Here is an 18,791-nt window from a genome sequence, read left to right as displayed (position 1 = left end):
GTGTGTGTATATTTGGAGTGACACACTTAGATGGATAATCTGCACCTAGCAGATGTTGCATCTGATGGTAATGTCTAAAGACAAAAGTGGGTGTCTCAGTCCTTGCACATTTGGACGCATGGCTGTGCACCATGCAAAGGGTTGGTAGTAGCCACAACTGCATCCAATTTTGAATCAGGCCCTATAAGAGGGCGTATCCTATTCCCTCAGCAGTCTCTGCCCTCTCAACAGAGCCCATCCCTATCAGGGTGCTTCCAAAAATTTCCCGGGCTGGTTTTCCATCCCAATCCACCCCTAGGGGTACCTATAATAAAAAATCCATACCCACTTCTCCTATGTGTAGTTCAGGTCCTCTTCGTTCCAAGTAGGCATCCAGGGGGTTAAAAAAACAAAATGCGAGTTTACATGAACTAACACCCATTTACATTGGAGAGTTGTAAAAAAGTGCGAGTTTAGCACAAAACTCGCAATTTACTAAAATAGACAACCTAATACATTTGACCCAAAATATATACTTTAGATATTCTAGTATCTCAGAAATCCACTAAAAAATCAAACAACATATTTAAGATATTCTCCAGAAACCACAGATACAGGTTAACATTGATATCAAAAATGTATTTATACAAACAGTAAAATACAATAATACACACAAAGCATATAATAATACACAACACAGAAACAAACAGAAATAATTTAAAGAAATATTCTAGATTTCTCAATAATTATATTGAAACAAAACCTTATAGTAATGCAGAGAGGAAAAGTCAAGGCTTGTATTTTTTATGATTAGCAGCAAGTTACACTACTTTGGGCCGGATTGTGATTCTCAAAGAGACGCGGTCTTTACGCTAATGCTACGGACAATTTTTTTTATGGCTGGTGCAATTTCTCCATTTGGTATGACTATAATCCACACTCCCTGCTTCCAAATTCATGTTCCATCTTGGTGTGGTAACAACTAGGGCACACGCATGCACAGATGCATGCTCAGCACTTAAAACATCGGCCAACTGCGCTCATATCAGCATAGCTTACGACTATGGCCCGTTTTCAATTAGACGCGAAAATTTGGAAACCATATTTATACAGTAAATACCGTACTGAACCTTTGTTATAATCTGCTGGTTCCACTAGATAAGAAACTGCCTCCTAATTTTGTAGTCTGTAGGGGATGCGGTTAATATACCTACGGCCAGGATGCCGGCTACCAAAATCCTGGTGCCAGAATCCCGATCAGCGTCAGAAGACCAGCGCCAGAATCCCGACGTGGATAGAAATGCCGATACCGGAATACCGACGGCCGGCATCCCGATTGTAAGTATAGCGGGGCCGGGTAGGTGTTAGCATTCCGTGTGATGCATAAGGGAGGAAGAAATATGTGCATATTAGTTTAAACATAAAGACTTCCATTATTAAAGGTAAAATATTGAACTCACTAAGTATGTGACATTCATGTCACATACTTAGGGGCGTGGGTCCCCCTGGATTGCCTTTGTTGATCTGTTTCAGGGCACCGCATTATAACACATTTTTCTTTTATAACACATTTTAACCCTTCACTGTTTGTTTATTATATATGTACCTCACTTTTTATTTTCATTCTTTATATGCAGCAGTAGCTGCTCCTAACTATCTCTTTCACACTGCACTTTTCTTACTATGGTGGTGCCCTGGGGTGGCTTAGCTGGGCTAGTTAGGGGGTGTCCTGTGCTCTGGATTTGAATCGTAGTATGTTAGGGACCTACCCTACAGAGGTTACCTGGATATGGTGGGTAGGCCCATAACCTTGGCCAAGATTATGCTAAAAACCTCTATTGATTGCAAAATTGTATTGCATTTATATATTATTAATAATTTGGAGTTGTGCACCTGAGATTTGTCTGTTTTTGTGCCTGCAATTTGTCTCATCAGGTAGCACCTCCCATTATATATATATTCAGGGTGTGCAGTCCAGAAATCTTTCCCACATACACCTGAGGGAAAGGAGACGCCCTCAGTCTGGATTAGCACCCCTACCTTATTGGTTTAAAAGCATGGAGTCTTGTAATGAATATGCACACTATTAATAGGCACAATTCTTGGTAAGTCCTACAAGTTTTACATACTGTAGTGCAACTTTGGTTCATTTTTGGGGCGTGGGTCCCCCTGGATTGCCTTTGTTGATCTGTTTCAGGGCACCGCATTATAACACATTTTTCTTTTATAACACATTTTAACCCTTCACTGTTGGTTTATTATATATGTACCTCACTTTTTATTTTCATTCTTTATATGCAGCAGTAGCTGCTCCTAACTATCTCTTTCACACTGCACTTTTCTTACTATGGAGGTGCCATGGGGTGGCTTAGCTGGGCTAGTTAGGGGGTGTCCTGCGCTCTGGATTTGAATCGTAGTATGTTAGGGACCTACCCTACAGAGGTTACCTGGATATGGTGGGTAGGCCCATAACCTTGGCCAAGATTATGCTAAAAACCTCTATTGATTGCAAAATTGTATTGCATTTATATATTATTAATAATTTGGAGTTGTGCACCTGAGATTTGTCAATTTATACAAAATGGCAGCCATCTTTGGTAAGACATTTTTTATTTGATTACATACTGTAAACATAGGATTGCCAGATCATTTCTTTAGTTCGGAACACATATTACACAAGTATGCATCCGGCATCCCAGAGGGCGGGATGCTGACGCTTACATTACCAGCGCCAGAATACAGAGGCCAGTCAGAATCCCAGTGTAGGTAAATAACGGGGTGGGAGGGAGGGTAAGGGTAAGATTTAGGGGTTAGGGATCCCAGCATCGGGATTCTGACCACCAAGATCCCGTCTGTCAGTATTTCATAATGATTCCATTACACAGATTCTGTGCCTGGCTGATGTCAAGTTTAAATTTCACCAGGTTTGAATCAGCCATATATATATATATATATATATATATATATAACTATATTATGTCCGACACTCCAGTGAAACTCAAGACAGATTACCCGGTAATCATCCCAACAATTACATACACAGCATAGATGTGGATGTCACTCAGTGACTGTCAATCTCATAACAAAGATACACAGACTCATATGGTCCATGTCAACATTTGAGGGAGCAAACACTTTTATCAAGTCTTGAGAAAAGGGTTTGCACCATGAAACATTGACACGTACCATTTGAATTGGTGTACCTTTGAGAGTATCTGAGTGATATCCATGTCTATGCTGTGTGTATGTATAGATTTATATATATATATATATATATATATATATATGTATATATATACAGTCAGGTGCATAAATATTGGGACATTGACAGAATTTTCATATTTTGGCCTCTATTCACCACCACAATGGCTTTGAAATGAAACAAACAAGATGTGTTTAACTGCAGACTTTCAGATTTAATTTGAGGGTAATTACATCCAAATCAGGTGAACGGTGTAGGAATTACAATGGTTTCTATATGTGCCCTCCCACTTTTTAAGGGGCCAAAAGTAATGGGACAAACTAAACAATCCTAAATCTAACTTTCACTTTTTAATACTTTGTTGCAAATCCTCTGCAGGCAATTACAGCCTGAAGTCTGGAATGCATAGATATCACCAGACACTGGGTTTCATCCCTGGTGATGCTCTGCCAGGCCTCTACTGCAAATGTCTTCAGTTCCTGCTTGTTCTTGGGGCATTTTCCCTTCAGTTTTGTCTTCATCAAGTGAAATGCATGCTCAATTGGATTCAGGTCAGGGGATTGACTTGGCCATTGCATAACATTCCACTTTTTAGCCTTAAAAAACTCTTTGGTTGCTTTTGCAGTATGCTTCGGGTCATTGTCCATCTGCACTGTGAAGTGCCGTCCAATGAGTTCTGAAGCATTTGACTGAATATGAGCATATAATATTGCCCAAAACACTTCAAAATCCATTCTGCTGCTTTTGTCAGCAGTCACATCATCAATAAATACAAGGGAACCACTTCCATTGGCTGCCATACATGCCCATGCCATGACACTACCACCACCATGCTTCACTGATGAGGTGGTATGTTTTGGATCATGAGCAGTTCCTTTCCTTCTCCATACTTTTCTCTTCACATCACTCTGGTACAAGTTGATCTTTGTCTCATCTGTCCATAGGATGTTGTTCCAGAACTGCAATGGCTTTTTTAGATGTTGTTTGGCAAACTCTAATCTGGTCTTCCTGTTTTTTTGGCTCACCAATGCTTTACATCTTGTGGTGAACCCTCTATATTCACTCTTGTGAAGTCTTCTCTTTATTGTTAACTTCACATATACACCTACCTCCTGGAGAGTGTTTTTGATTTGGCCAACTGTTGTGAAGGGGTTTTTCTTCACCAGGGAAATAATTCTTCTATCATCCACCACAGTTGTTTTCCGTGGTCTTCCAGGTCTTTTGGTGTTGCTGAACTCTCCGGTCCGTTCTTTCTTTTTAAGAATGTTCCAAACAGTTGATTTGGCCACACCTAATGTTTTTGCTATATCTCTGATGGGTTTGTTTTGATTTTTCAGCCTAATGATGGCTTGCTTCACTGATAGTGACAGCTCTTTGGATCTCATATTGAGACGCGACAGCAACTGATTCCAAATGCAAATGTTGCACCTAGAATCAACTCCAGACCTTTTACCTGCTTAATTTATAATGAAATAATGAGGGAATAGCCCACACCTGTCCATGAAATAGCTTTTAAGTTTATAGTCCCATTACTTTTGGCCCCTTAAAAAGTGGGAGGCACATATAGAAACCATTGTAATTCCTACACCATTCACCTGATTTGGATGTAATTACCCTCAAATTAAATCTGAAAGTTAGAGCACATCTTGCTTGTTTCATTTCAAAGCCATTGTAGTGGTGAATAGAGGCCAAAATATGAAAATTCTGTCAATGTCCCAATATTTATGCACCTGACTGTATATATTAGAGATGTGCGCCTGTTTTGGTTTTGATTTTGGACATGTATATCCTTCAAGGTTTTGGATCTAAATTTGGTTTTGCAAACCCACCATCAAGTGTTTTGGTTTTGGATCTGAATTTAAAAAAAAAAATAGATAAGATTTAAAAACAGCTAAAATCATGTAATTTATGCAATCCAAAACTCAAAATTCGGATTTAAAAATCTGAATTACGAACTGCAAAAAGATCAGAACCACGACCCAGATTTACCCGGATCTCCTCAGCAAATCAGAACCGCGACTCTTATTTACCTGGATTTCCGAAATTCGGATTTCTGGAGAACCGAACCACACATCTCTAATATGTATATATATATATATATATATATATATATATATATATATATAAACAATGAAAGTCCGGCAATCAAATATAAAAAGAACTGTAGAAGACTCAATTATATATGTATATATATATATATATATATATATATATATATATATATTATATATATATATATGCATGCAAATAGCCAGCACAGTTTGTTCAATGTTTCAGCCAACCAGACTTTTATCTAGAACGCTCTTGATAAAAACCTAGTTGACTGAAACATTGAACAAATTTACACAGTTATGGTGTAATTCTTCAGTTCAAGACCAGTGAGTGCCACTGCTATTTTTGCATATGTATGCATATAAGTACTGTAGATGGAAGAAGGTGGCACACAGAGGCTTGAAATGCGGTTACAAGAACGTGGCCAGGACATATACACACACAAAATATATATGTACTGTACTGTATATATACATTAGTGGCCAAAATTGTGGAAACCATTAAGAAAATGTGTGTTTTTAATGTTTAATTGCGTGATTTTTGAGTATAACTGCATTATTTTTAAAGAAAATCCTATAATTTCTTGAAGCAAGCTGTGTAACTTATTTAGTAGGACAAGCAAAGTAAAAAGAGTTGACTGGTCACCTAGAAAAAGATACAAAATAATTACTTTGAGTGAAGAAGGTAACAACAAAATTATAAGAAAAGTATGGTGGCAACATAACCAAAGAAGGAATTTCGATACTGTGGAATAAGTATCAACAGTCTATTCAAAACCAAAATGGTAAAGGTAGGAAAAGATCCACAACACCATGCTGTGATAGAACGATGAAAAAACTGTGCTTGAATGACAGAAGAAAATCATGAGAGAGAATTCAAAATGATTTACGTGATTGTGGTGTAAACATCAGTGCCTGGACTGTTCGACACAGACTTCAATATTTTTGATTAAATGCCAGAATTCCAAGTAAAGAGCTGTTGTTATCTCTCAAACAGAGAGAAAAGATTAGAATGGGATAAAAATCATATTAGTTGGTCATCTGGAGTGATAAAACCAGAATATGCGTATATGGTAGTGATGGAATGAACTTTGGGCCTGATTCTGACCCGCTCGCAAGTGCTATGCACTCGTAAGCGGGTCGATGGTGGGGCATTGCTCAGGTGTGGCATGTGCAATGCGCGTGTGCAAGCCCCGGAGCAATAAAGTTGCATGTTGTACAATAAAGGCATTTGTAGCAACCCGGTCCTTTAGACAAAAAAGAGACACTCTGTGCTTGAAGATTGGAAAAATTTGTTATATCCGTGTGTACTATGCCTTCATTGTACAACATGCAACTTTATGGTCACTGGCTCTTTATTTAAACATCCTCATGGCGACCGTGAGTTTAAAATTAGGCACATTCTCTCCTGTACCTCCACATTCATCGTGTATTTGATAGTGTGTCCCTGCAACAAGTACTATATCGGTAAGACAACCTGAATGATGAGGGAACGAATGGCCCTTCATCGTTCTGCAATAAAAGCAGCCTTGTCTGGTAAACAGTCAGAGCAACCACTTTGCGGAAGCGAAACATCCATTATCTTCCCTACGCCACATGGCCATTGACCACATACCCAAGTCTATCAGGGGTGGTGATAGGCTAAGAAACTACTACAGACAGAGGCATGATGGATTTTTAAATTGAATACGGTGAACCCCAATGGACTAAACGAAAAATTTGTATGGAACGTATTTTGTTAAAGGGAAGTGTACGTGCACCTGTCCATTGACATGTGTGTAAAACCTTTGGATAAGTAGGATTATTCCTCTTGACAACCAGGACGGTAATATTAGGGCACTGTATTGTATTTTCAAAGATAGGGGTTTTCCCATTGTGGATGTAGGTTGTATATATCTCAGCGTGTAGGTTTATGGAACCATATATATTTAATAATGCTGTGTTTTAGTATTGGTAACATGACTGAATGGTGAGTTAGTTTGTCCGGAATATGCACACACTTGTATTTACAAGAGCGTTTGTATAAGTTTTGTTTTATTGCAATCCTGATTATTAGGTGCTGTCTGTGGGTTATAGCCTTTTCTAAATATCACTTTCTATTTCTTCTTTATTTTCCACGCTCAGTGTACCCTCGCGACGCCGTCTGGTTACCTAGGACACCGTGACCATGGAACCTCCGACGCCGCAACGTCATCACTGAGCGTCTTGGGTAATGGGACAGTCTTCGTGCACCTTTTCACGGGCTTCTGAACCTTCTTAAGGTAAGCTATCTTTCGTATTTGCATTGTATACCTTGACAAAGGGGCGACACGGCCCTGAAACGTTGGATGTTCTAAATACATGCTGTTGACTTTTGCAAAACCCGGGAGTGCTGCTGTTTTCTTTGTATAATATATATATATATATATATATATATATACACACTACTGTTCAAAAATTTGGGGTCACCCAAACAATTTCGTGTTTTACATGAAAACTGACTTTTATTTATCAAATGAGTTGCAACATGAATAGAACATATAGTCAAGACATTGGCAAGGTTAGAAATAATGATTGTTATTTGAAATAATAATTTTGTCCTTCAAACTTTCCTTTCATCAAACAATGATCCTTTTGCAGCAATTACAGCATTACAGACCTTTGGCATTCTAGCTGTTCATTTGTTGAGGTAATCTGAAGAAATTTCACCCCACACTTCCTGAAGCACCTCCCACAAGATGGATTGGCTTGATGGGCACTTCTTGCGTACCATACGGTCAAACTGCTCCCACAACAGCTCAGTGGGGTTGAGATCTGGTGACTGCAATGGCCAATCCATTACAGACAGAATACCAGCTGCCTGCTTCTTCCCTAAATAGTTCTTGCATAATTTGGAGGTGTGCTTTGGGTCATTGTCCTGTTGGAGGTGGAAATTGGCTCCAATCAAGCGCTGTCCACAGGGTATGGCATGGCATTGCAAAATGGAGTGATAGCCTTCTTTATTCAAAATCCCTTTTACCTTGTACAAATCTCCCACTTTACCAGCACCAAAGTAGCCCCAGACATCACATTACCTCCACCATGCTTGACAGATGGTGTCAGGCATTCTTCCAGCATCTTTTCACTTGTTCTGCATCTCACAAATGTTCTTCTGTGTGATCCAAACACCTCCATCTTCGATTTGTCTGTCCATAACACTTTTTTACAATCTTCCTCTGTCCAATGTCTGTGTTCTTTTTCCCATATTAATCTTTTCCTTTTATAGGCCAGTCTCAGATATGGCTTTTTCTTTGCTACTCTGCATAGAAGGCCAGCATCCTGGAGCCGCCTCTTCACTGTAGACGTTGACACTGGCGTTTTGCGGGTATCATTTAATGAAGCTGCCAGTTGAGGACTTGTGAGGTGTCTATTTCTCAAACTAGAGACTCTAATGTACTTGTCTTCTTGCACAGTTGTGCACAGGGGCCTCCCACTTCTCTTTCTACTCTGATTAGAGCCTGTTTGTGCTGTTCTCTGATGAGAGTAGTATACACCATTGTAGGAAATGTTCAGTTTCATGGCAATTTCTCGCATGGAATAGCCTTCATTCCTAAGAACAAGAATAGACTTTCAAGTTTCACATGAAAGTTATCTTATTCTGGCCATTTGGAGAGTATAATCGAACCCACAAATGTGATGCTCCAGATACTCAACTAGCTCAAAGGAAGGCCAATTTTACAGCTTCTCTAATGAGCAAACCCATTTTCAACTGTGCTAAATTAATTGCACAAGGGTTTTCAAGGGTTTTCTAATCATCCAGTAGTCTTCTAATGCACTTAGCAAACACAATGTACCATTAGGACACTGGAGTGATGGTTGCTGGAAATGGACCTCTATATACCTATGTAGATATTCTTTTAAAAACCAGACGTTTGCAGCTAGTATAGTCATTTACCACATTAACAATGTATAGAGTGTATTTCTGATTAATTTAATGTTATCTTCATTGAAAAAGCAGTGCTTTTCTTTCAAAAATAAGGAAATTTCTAAGTGACCCCAAACTTTTGAACGGTATTGTATATATATATATATATATATATATATATATATATATATATACTGTATATTTATATATATAATTTTTTTCTTTTAGGATTGTGCAGTTCAGTTTTCCTGACAACCGAATAAACATGAACTTTGGGGTTACATGGCGAATCCAGTCCTTTTTTGGATCACTTTTGTAGTTCCACTTACAGAAGACCCAACGAGAACTGGTTGCAGCTCCGTTCTGCTGTAAATTCGGAACTCAGATTTAAAAACAAATCTTTGGTTTTCGATTGCATGTAAACAGGTCCAAATTACTGATTTTAGCTGTTTTTAACAATTTAAAAAAAAAACAATCACGTGATTTATGCTCTTTAGGTGGAAGCTGTCCTTTTTTATGTTATGTTGTGCTGGAGTACCTCTTGATAAAGGTCCAACATTGGACCAAAACATTGACATGGATATGTATGTACTGTATAGAATAAAGGACTTTGCATTTTAAAAATTTTCAAAAACCTGTAAAACGTGGCAATGACCAGGTGCCCGCACAAATTAATAAAGCATATTCTTCCCAAACGGTGTAGCACTCCTGGATTTAAAAGACATCACACTGGCAGCGACATGTAAAGAAATGTTTTAGTGCCCTTTTCATTTGTGCTGCACTTTCATTAGGGAAGTGCAGCACAAATAAAAAGGGCACTGAAACGTTGCTTTACACGCTGCTGCCAGTGTGATGTCTTTTACATCAAGGAGTGCCGCACCTCTTGGGATGTATATATATATATATATATATATTAGGGATGTGCAGGCTCGGTTCTACTCGGTTCCGTTCGGTTCTTTTTACCGAATCTTATTGGCTATCCAAAACTCGTGACAGCTGAAACCCAATAAGATCCGGTAAAAAGAACCGAACGGAACCGAGTAGAACCGAGCCTGCACATCCCTAATTTATATATATATACATATATGCCAAACACGGACCGGCACTCTGTTCCTCAATGTAAATAACAACTCCGTTGCCTTCAGGAAAAAATGCCATCCATATGTCCAACACAAACAAGCTGCGGCACTCGGAGATTTTGTGAAAAAAGTATTTTAGTATAAATTACATTGTATCCACATACCACCAAAGTTTCGGGACTCTCCTGTCCCTTTGTCAAGGCAAAAACATGACAGGACTGCACCCAGGGCTATCAGTTAATAAGCACCTGGAAAAAGAAAAAGTTTGTCTTACATTTGAAAAACAGGGTGCCCTAGCAAGTGTGACCACAAAATTTAAACCCTGGGTGCGGTCCTGTCTCTTTAAGGCAGGACCCAGTTTCATGTTTAAAATGTATGCAAGCTTGAGCCCAAGATGGCAGATCAAGTTCATTTACCTAGGAATCAGTGTAGGGACTGGCTAGATGGGAATGACCGTGAAGCGGTGGCCAGCTTAACAAATTATTGCAATATTTTGGAACCAACATTCCCTATGTTCAAAGGGGTTGCAGTTTGAAAAGCATGTGAGTGCCGAGTTTGTATGATATTTTTTATGTAGATGGTGTGGTCACATACCAAGGGCACCCCGAATGGTTGAGTGCCGTGGATTGTGCCTGTCGTTTATTTAAATTTTGTGGTCACACTTGCTAGGGCACCCTGTTTTTCAAATGTAAGACAAACTTTTTTTCTTTTTCCAGGTGCTTATTAACTGATAACCCTGGGTGCGGTCCTGTCTCTTTAAGGCAGGACCCAGTTTCATGTTTAAAATGTATGCAAGCTTGAGCCCAAGATGGCAGATCAAGTTCATTTATCTGAGACTCAGTGTAGGGACTGGCTAGATGGGAATGACCATGAAGCGGTGGCCAGCTTAACAAATTATTGCAATATTTTGGAACCAACATTCCCTATGTTCAAAGGAGTTGCAGTTTGAAAAGCATGTGAGTGCCGAGTTTGTATGATATTTTTTATGTAGATGGTGTGGTCACATACTAAGGGCACCCCAGATGGTTGAGTGCCGTGGATTGAGCCTGTCGTTTATTTAAATTTTGTGGTCACACTTGCTAGGGCACCCTGTTTTTCAAATGTAAGACAAACTTTTTTTCTTTTTCCAGGTGCTTATTAACTGATAGCCCTGGGTGCGGTCCTGTCTCTTTAAGGCAGGACCCAGTTTCATGTTTAAAATGTATGCAAGCTTGAGCCCAAGATGGCAGATCAAGTTCATTTATCTGAGAATCAGTGTAGGGACTGGCTAGATGGGAATGATCGTGAAGCGGTGGCCAGCTTAACAAATTATTGCAATATTTTGGAACCAACATTCCCTATGTTCAAAGGAGTTGCAGTTTGAAAAGCATGTGAGTGCCGAGTTTGTATGATATTTTTTCTATAAATATATATATATATATATATATATATATATATATATAAAATGCCCTTATATTATGCTAAGTATTCAACAATAGCAAAAGAGATTTAGATAAATATAAACTCAAAATTACGTCGCTACACCTTTCTCTATATATCTCTGTTAGACAGATATACAATAGATAAAACACCAGATAGGAGAACTGAAACTATATAAATTTGTATATATTATGAAACAATCGATAATAACAACAAAAGTCCCCGTTTTAGATAAAGTGTGGAAAAAATTCTGCAATCGTAGTGCTCCAATGATCAGTTCTTAGACACAAAGAAAGATTGTAGGTATCCTCTCCTTTTCCCAGATGTTTTGGAGTTAAAAATTCTGTCGATTCTGTCAACAGTGCAGTATGCTGAGTTGACTCTCGCAGTACACTTGAGGAGTGTTATGCCACATTGGGTTTAGACACACCCGACCAGTGGATCTAAAAGTTAAGTGTACTTATTCATCACGTGCCCTACTAGCCGAGTATTGCACTGTGGTTCTTCTGGTTAACATTAGGGCTGTAGACTCAGTCACATGATGATATATTCCTGATGAAATCCCGTCATAGGGACGAAACATGTTGGGTTTCATCTGTTTCTGTGATTTTACAATTGATGTAAGCTACTCCATATGGAATTCATCATTTTTACAAATTAAATATTTTCATTTTTAATACTGTTGTGGCAGTGTTTTATCTACTATTGATAGTGGCCTATTGGCCCTCTTTTTGGGTGTATTTTTGGTGTGAGGGTATCTTTCAGCACCATCTGAAGGAAGGAACGTATATCCTGGCTAAAGGAGTTCTCATCACATTTAAAGATCGACAGAATTTTTAACTCCAAAACATATGGGAAAAGGAGAGGATACCTACTATCTTTCTTTGTGTCTAAGAACTGATCATTGGAGCACTACGATTGCAGAATTTGTCCACACTATATCTAAAACGGGGACTTTTGTTGTTATTATCGATTGTTTCATAATACATACAAATTTATATTGGTTCAGTGAGTGCCCCTTCTATTCTTTGTGGTGTTTTATATATATATACAGTATATAATAAATATATATAATAAATCATCGATGGATATATCCATCAATGATTTCTTTTAGGATTTGTATTTGATATGATTTTTAAAAGCTTCATATAAAATGTGAATTTACTTGTTGTTGAAAGGAGAGCCAATTACACGTTTTAGATGTAGAGCACTATTTATGTAGTGGAGATTACAAGGATTAGGTAGAAGAACACGTAGATAAGAAATTAAGGGTTTGAATGAGATATACTGAGAATCATTGGAGAACTGTGGTTTGGATCCAAGCACAGAGTTTTTGTGACACATTATCTGCCGGGAACCTAAATACTATATTTTTGCATTAATGATTAACTGGGCCTGAAATAAACACAAGAAAATCTATATTATATTACATACAAGTGACATGAATATATCTAAAAAATCCGGTAATATAAGTCAGACCACTGAAATAAACCTTACCTATTACATAGTAGTGGAGGTTCAATGGCTCATTGTAAGTATTCCATAATGAACAACATAATTGTCATTGAAGGTAAACACATACCTATATAATTCTATATTTTACACTAGATACATTACTCTAAAAAATAATTATATATATATATATATATATATATTATCTACAATATGGATATATATTGTTAGACAATCAGTTATGCATACATATATATATATATATATATATATGTACAGTATATATAGTAGGTTGGCAATGTGTGTCATGGCAGAATTGATACTGCTTCTCCCCTTCTTCCTGCATGATTGATCCCAGTCTCTCCCACTACCTTCACTCTCTTTCACTCAATGTCTGCCTGCAGCTTACCCACCCTTCAATCTCATTTGCTATTATGCTTCATTCTTCAAATATGCCTTTTTGTCCATGATCCTCAAAAAAATCCTTTCTTGACCCCAACATCCAATCTCTTTCATTCTCTTCATCTCTAAAACTATCGAGTTACTTTACTACACCCACCTTTCTACCTTTCTCTCAGCAGACACCTTCATTGAGCCCCTCCTATCTGGCATATGCCCCCTTCAAGCTACAGAAACTTTACTGGCTCTAGTCACCATCAACTTCCTCTTCAAATGTCATTTCTCTCCATCCTTCTTGACCTCTCTGCAGCCTTTGACACAGTCAACCATCCACTCTGCTATGTATATTCACTCTTAGTGACACAGTTCTCTCTTGGCTTTCCTCTTCTCTCTCTAACAAATCCTTCTCTATCACAACCTCCAACTCATATTTTCCTGCTCTGTGTAATGGTCCCTCAGAGTTCAATCCTACTTTTTTTTTAACTCTATACAACCTCAGTTGGTGAACTCAACTCCTTTGGTCTTTAGTACTACATCTATGCTGATGACTTCCCAAATCTACATTTCCTCTCCTGATATGTTCTCATGCATTTCAAATTTCTATTTTTCCTAGATGTGTCAAAGCTTTCTCAAGCATAATGTTAAAGACTGAGCTCATTGTCATTCATCCTTCTCATGTCACTACATCTCCCCATCCCTCTATCACCATCGACAATACCAACATCTCCTCAGTTCATTAAGTCTGCTGCCTGGGCATCACCCCGGATACTGCTCTCTCATTCACTCCCCACATTCAGTCACTTACCCACTTCTGTCAGTTCCATCCCAAGAATATTTCCAAGATTCAACCATTCTTCTCCCTCACTGCTGCCAAAACACTTTCTCTCATGCTCTTGTATCTCTGGCTCTTTCCCTGTCAATCCATCTAGTGTCTCCCTATCCCCTACAGAATCCAGTTTAAACTCTTCACCTACAAAGCTCTTTCACTCTGCTCTGCCTCCTATATCTAAAATCTCATTTCCCTCCACATTCCCTCCCACCCTCTCTGATGAGACAGTGGCCCACCGCCTCTCCTCTCCACTGATTACCAGCTCCTACTTCTGCCTCCAAGACCTCCTGCATTGTCCCTAGCTTATGGAATGCTCTCCTCCATTCTATCAACATCCAATGCTTTAAACACTTGACATCTTATTTCTTCACCAAGCCTCCCAAATATATTCCTGATCCAGTCTTCCCGCTTCAATCCCTTGTATCTCCTTAATACTCCTTCTCCTTCTAAAATGTGAGCTCTTGCGAGCAGGTCCCTCCCTCCTCTTGTATCATCACTAACAAAGCCAATAGGTATATGACTTGACTATACCTACACTTGTAATCATGAAAATTTTATACTATTACTTTCTTTCCCCTTTTTGTATCTTTACTATGTACAATGCGGCAGAAATTTGTAGAAATTATTCAAATGCAAAAATAAACCCTATACTTTGGTAGCTGAAATGTTTTAAATGAAATGAATGTTTTCTGCTTTTTTAAATAATGTTCATGTTGACAACATTGCCAAGTGCACATTCTAGAGATACAGTACTTGTACTTAAGCAGTTTTTACTGCTATTACCAAACAGTGTGATTTTCTTGTGTAGCACATTTTTGTTTTGTCGAATCTTTGAAGCTGCAAATTTTTCAAAAAGTTCCGGCACATGGTGGGATTTACCTTCTTCACAGTAACTGTGAACAAACTTTTCTTTATTTGCATGCCAGCTTAATCAGGCTCCAGTATGTGTTGTATAACACTATTCTGTAATAAATTGTTCATATTCATTAGCAGAAAAATTCATTGGGCTGGCCCTCTGCTTTTGGTATTGCTTCAGAATCTACACTGGACCGTGCAGAGAGCAGCCTATTTGATTCGTCAGGATTATGTCTAGTTAAATACTCCCCTTCCGCTGCCTTTGTTTTGTTGCCTGTGGATAGGCTTTCAAATGTCACATAAGTATCCTGTATAGCTTTAGATTTTCGGGTTAAACTTTTTTTACATCGTCTTTTCAAAGCTCCGCAACAGACCACCAAAGTTAGAGGGACAGCAATTACACAAGCCACGCTGATCACGACAACATTTATCAGTTTCTGTGTGCCACCAGCACTAACAGCTTCATCAGTGGAAAAAATAATGCATTGTTCTTTTCTTGGTATTACCCCTTTCACACAAACACAGGCAATGTATTTTGTTTGGGGAATGAGACCATCTATTGTTATCTTGGTTTTGCCAGGCTGCACATTGATCCTTCGCATTTCCCTTTCTCCAAAGATTGCATAAAGAACACTAAATATGGTGATGTTTTTGGCAAGAGGAGCTTTCCAAGCAAGTGACACACTGTGGTCAGTATCTCCAATAACTTTAACACCTCTCACCAAACGCTCGGTCTGTGGCTGTTTTGTTGAAGAGGTCAATAGAATGTTACCGGGATCCTTGATGTCCGGTTTCATGACAGAGTTGGGATTTATATTCTGCACTCCATTGTCCTGCACACGATTACCAGTGACTTTGAGTCGATGCATGTCAATGTTCTCGTCTGTAGACAGATATTTTCCTGAAATAACATAGAGAGGATTTAATTTTTTTTTTAAATAACTAGGCCCCACCTGATCAACATGGCTGCCCAAATCAAAATGTAACTTTTATCTAAATCATTGACTGAACATCTGGAAAATTGCAGTTATAAGTGGACAATAGTCCAGAATAAATCTAGTCCATCTTTTCTTGATTTACACAATGACATTTTCGTCCTCATGGCTCATGGAGAAGGGAATCTGGTGGACAGCATATAGGCGCTAATTCTTTGTAATAAAAGGCTCTGATTGGACCAGATTCAGGATTTAGTGGTGTTAGCTATTTATTAAAATAAAAAAAGGAAATATACCTATTACTTTTATATCTAGGCAGGGTATATAATTGCAGTACGCTATATCAAAAGAGAATAATCCAAGACATGTTCAAAGTAAGAAGGTATTAACCTGTAATTATTATTGGTTAATTATATAGTACCAACAATTTACGCAGTGCTGTAGAGAGAATAAAGGGTATATATTTACTAAAGTGCGGGTTTTTAGAAGTGGAGATGTTGCCCATAGCAACTAATCAGATTGTAGCTATTATCTACTAGAAGGTGCTAGATAAATGTTAAGTAGAATCTGAATGGTTGCTATGGGCAACATCTCCACTTCTTAAAACCTGGAATTTAGTAAATATATCTCTAAGTGTCATCCATATCAGTCTCTGCTTACAGTCTAAATCCCCTAAACTACAAATGTACACACACTAGTCCAATAAATAAATTGTGAGAGGAAAGCGGAGCACCCACACAAACATGGAGAAATATACAAAGGCCACACAGAAAGGGGTGTCACAAGGGGGTGTCACACATGGTTGTCACCTGCCCAAGGTGTGACACCAAAGTACCGACTCCTCCTTAGTGACAGGAACCAGGTATTGCACTGTAGCATTACGTGCAGCATAGTGAGGAAGCCGGCACTGGGCACAGACTGGTCCCCTGGGGCAGTCCGTATCTCCGGGACCCCCGGAGTGACTAAAATGTCAGAGAGGCCATGCTCACTACCTACAAGACCATGCCCATTTTTTGAAGGTGAGCGGCAATCTTATCTGCACCGGGTGTCACCTGGGGGAGGGACGTCACTGCACACAGATACTGTAGGTCATGACTAGGCATTGAACTCATAATCTCAGTGCTGTGAGGCAGTAATGCTAAACACTACACCATATTGCTCCCTGTTGTTGGTTAGTAACAGAATATTGCAGAACACAAACAGCAGAAATACGGACAGGTGCATACGGTATCAGTTTTCTCCATGCAGTTAGAGAACCCCTTTAAGCAAACCTAAAAACATCATTAGCAAGTGCACAATGTTCAGTCTACACATGCGTCTGAGTCACACTGTGCATGCGCCAAAATAGTTACTACCGAATATGGAAGCAAAGAGAGACAATTTCAGTGGGCAGTTCACAATTGCGCTGGCACCGGCGGCCATGTTCCGATGGACATTCTGAGCAACAATAGTGCTGTTCTAATGTCCGATGGTGCGACAGATGGTGCGATTTATTACACAAAGTTACGGATTTGAGTCACAGCCAGTGAGCAGCTCTGTACAAATCCCATTGCCTTAAGCATTAGCATAAGACGCAGTCATGCTGCATAAGAAGATGCATTTGTGGTTCTCAATAACTGTCCACTTCTGAATGAGGCCCTTAATAACATATTAAGTACTATCAGCACTTCCTTGTTACGTACCACTGTCATTTGGTTCGTCGGTCGTATTGGAGTCAGTGACTAGAACAGAAATGAAGGCCTCAGCCATTCCCAGAATGTTTTTAGCTTTACATATATACTCCCCAGAATCCTTATAGGTAACAGTAGGCAAGTTTAGCATGGACCAGCTAATTCCATCGCTTGATATTTCCTGGTGCACTGCAAAATAAAATAAAAACAACCTTATTTCAATGGATAATTACTGCTAATATTACAAAAATTTGTGATTCTTTCAATTAAAAAAATTACATTGATGCATTTCTTTCTAAGGCAAGTGAGGATATGATGATTTCAGAAAATAATAAGTCCCTACAGGTACCCTATTCTATCAGACCGCACACAGTACCACAAATACTAAATAATTGTACAACACCTCTTGGTCAACCAATAATCTTGGCAAGAGGATCCATCTTACAACCTATCTCTATATTCCTGGATGCGTATCTTAAACCATGTGTACAAGCAAGACTAATATATATGGAGTATAACTAACAGCATTTTGATTAAGTTATTAGAAATACAAACACTGCCTCCAAACTGTTTATTATTCTATGTTAATGTACAGTAAGTAGTCTGTACACATGTATACCATACACAGTGGGGCTAGTGTTTACACAAATGCAAATTACCAACAGTCTCCAGTATACAGGCCCGAATCTTAACTTGTTTATGGAATTAATAGAGCAGGTATTGACAGGTTACTATTTCCATTATGATGAATGTTATTACTTTCAAACCTCCAGATGTGTGATGGTGTCAAATGTGGCCCCTTCATATACTAACTCTTTTATGTTCATCATAGAACAAGATGTCTTCTTTTCCAGACCAGAAATCTCTGTTAACAATTTAGCATACTTCAGATTCATACACTATATGACCGTATAATTCTCTGGACAGGGTCCAGAGAATTATAAGATATCTTAATTACAGTCAAAACACAAAGTTCAGCAAAATGTACCTACAAAATTGATTAGGTTGGGTTTGAAATACTGGCGGCTCAGTAGCCGC

General features: G+C 38.6%; 1 protein-coding gene across 1 annotated transcript in view; it reads right to left on the bottom strand.

The window, feature by feature from the left end:
* Window positions 1-15,279: 15,279 nt before the first annotated feature.
* LRIT1 (leucine rich repeat, Ig-like and transmembrane domains 1) overlaps window positions 15,280-18,791 on the bottom strand; it is a 44,000-nt gene continuing 40,488 nt past the window's right edge. Inside the window, exons 4-5 of the mRNA XM_088463033.1 lie at window positions 17,766-17,942; window positions 15,280-16,049 (exon numbers count right to left, since the gene is read on the bottom strand). Of these exons, the coding sequence (XP_088319159.1) occupies window positions 15,280-16,049; window positions 17,766-17,942 (947 nt within the window). The remainder of the gene's footprint in view (window positions 16,050-17,765; window positions 17,943-18,791) is intronic.

This window comes from Taudactylus pleione, unplaced genomic scaffold (assembly GCF_031769625.1).
Source record: "Taudactylus pleione unplaced genomic scaffold, aTauple2 ptg001314l, whole genome shotgun sequence".
NCBI lineage: Eukaryota > Metazoa > Chordata > Amphibia > Anura > Myobatrachidae > Taudactylus > Taudactylus pleione.
The sequence above is the reverse complement of the archived record's forward strand: the minus strand, read 5'-3'. Positions and strand labels throughout refer to the sequence as shown.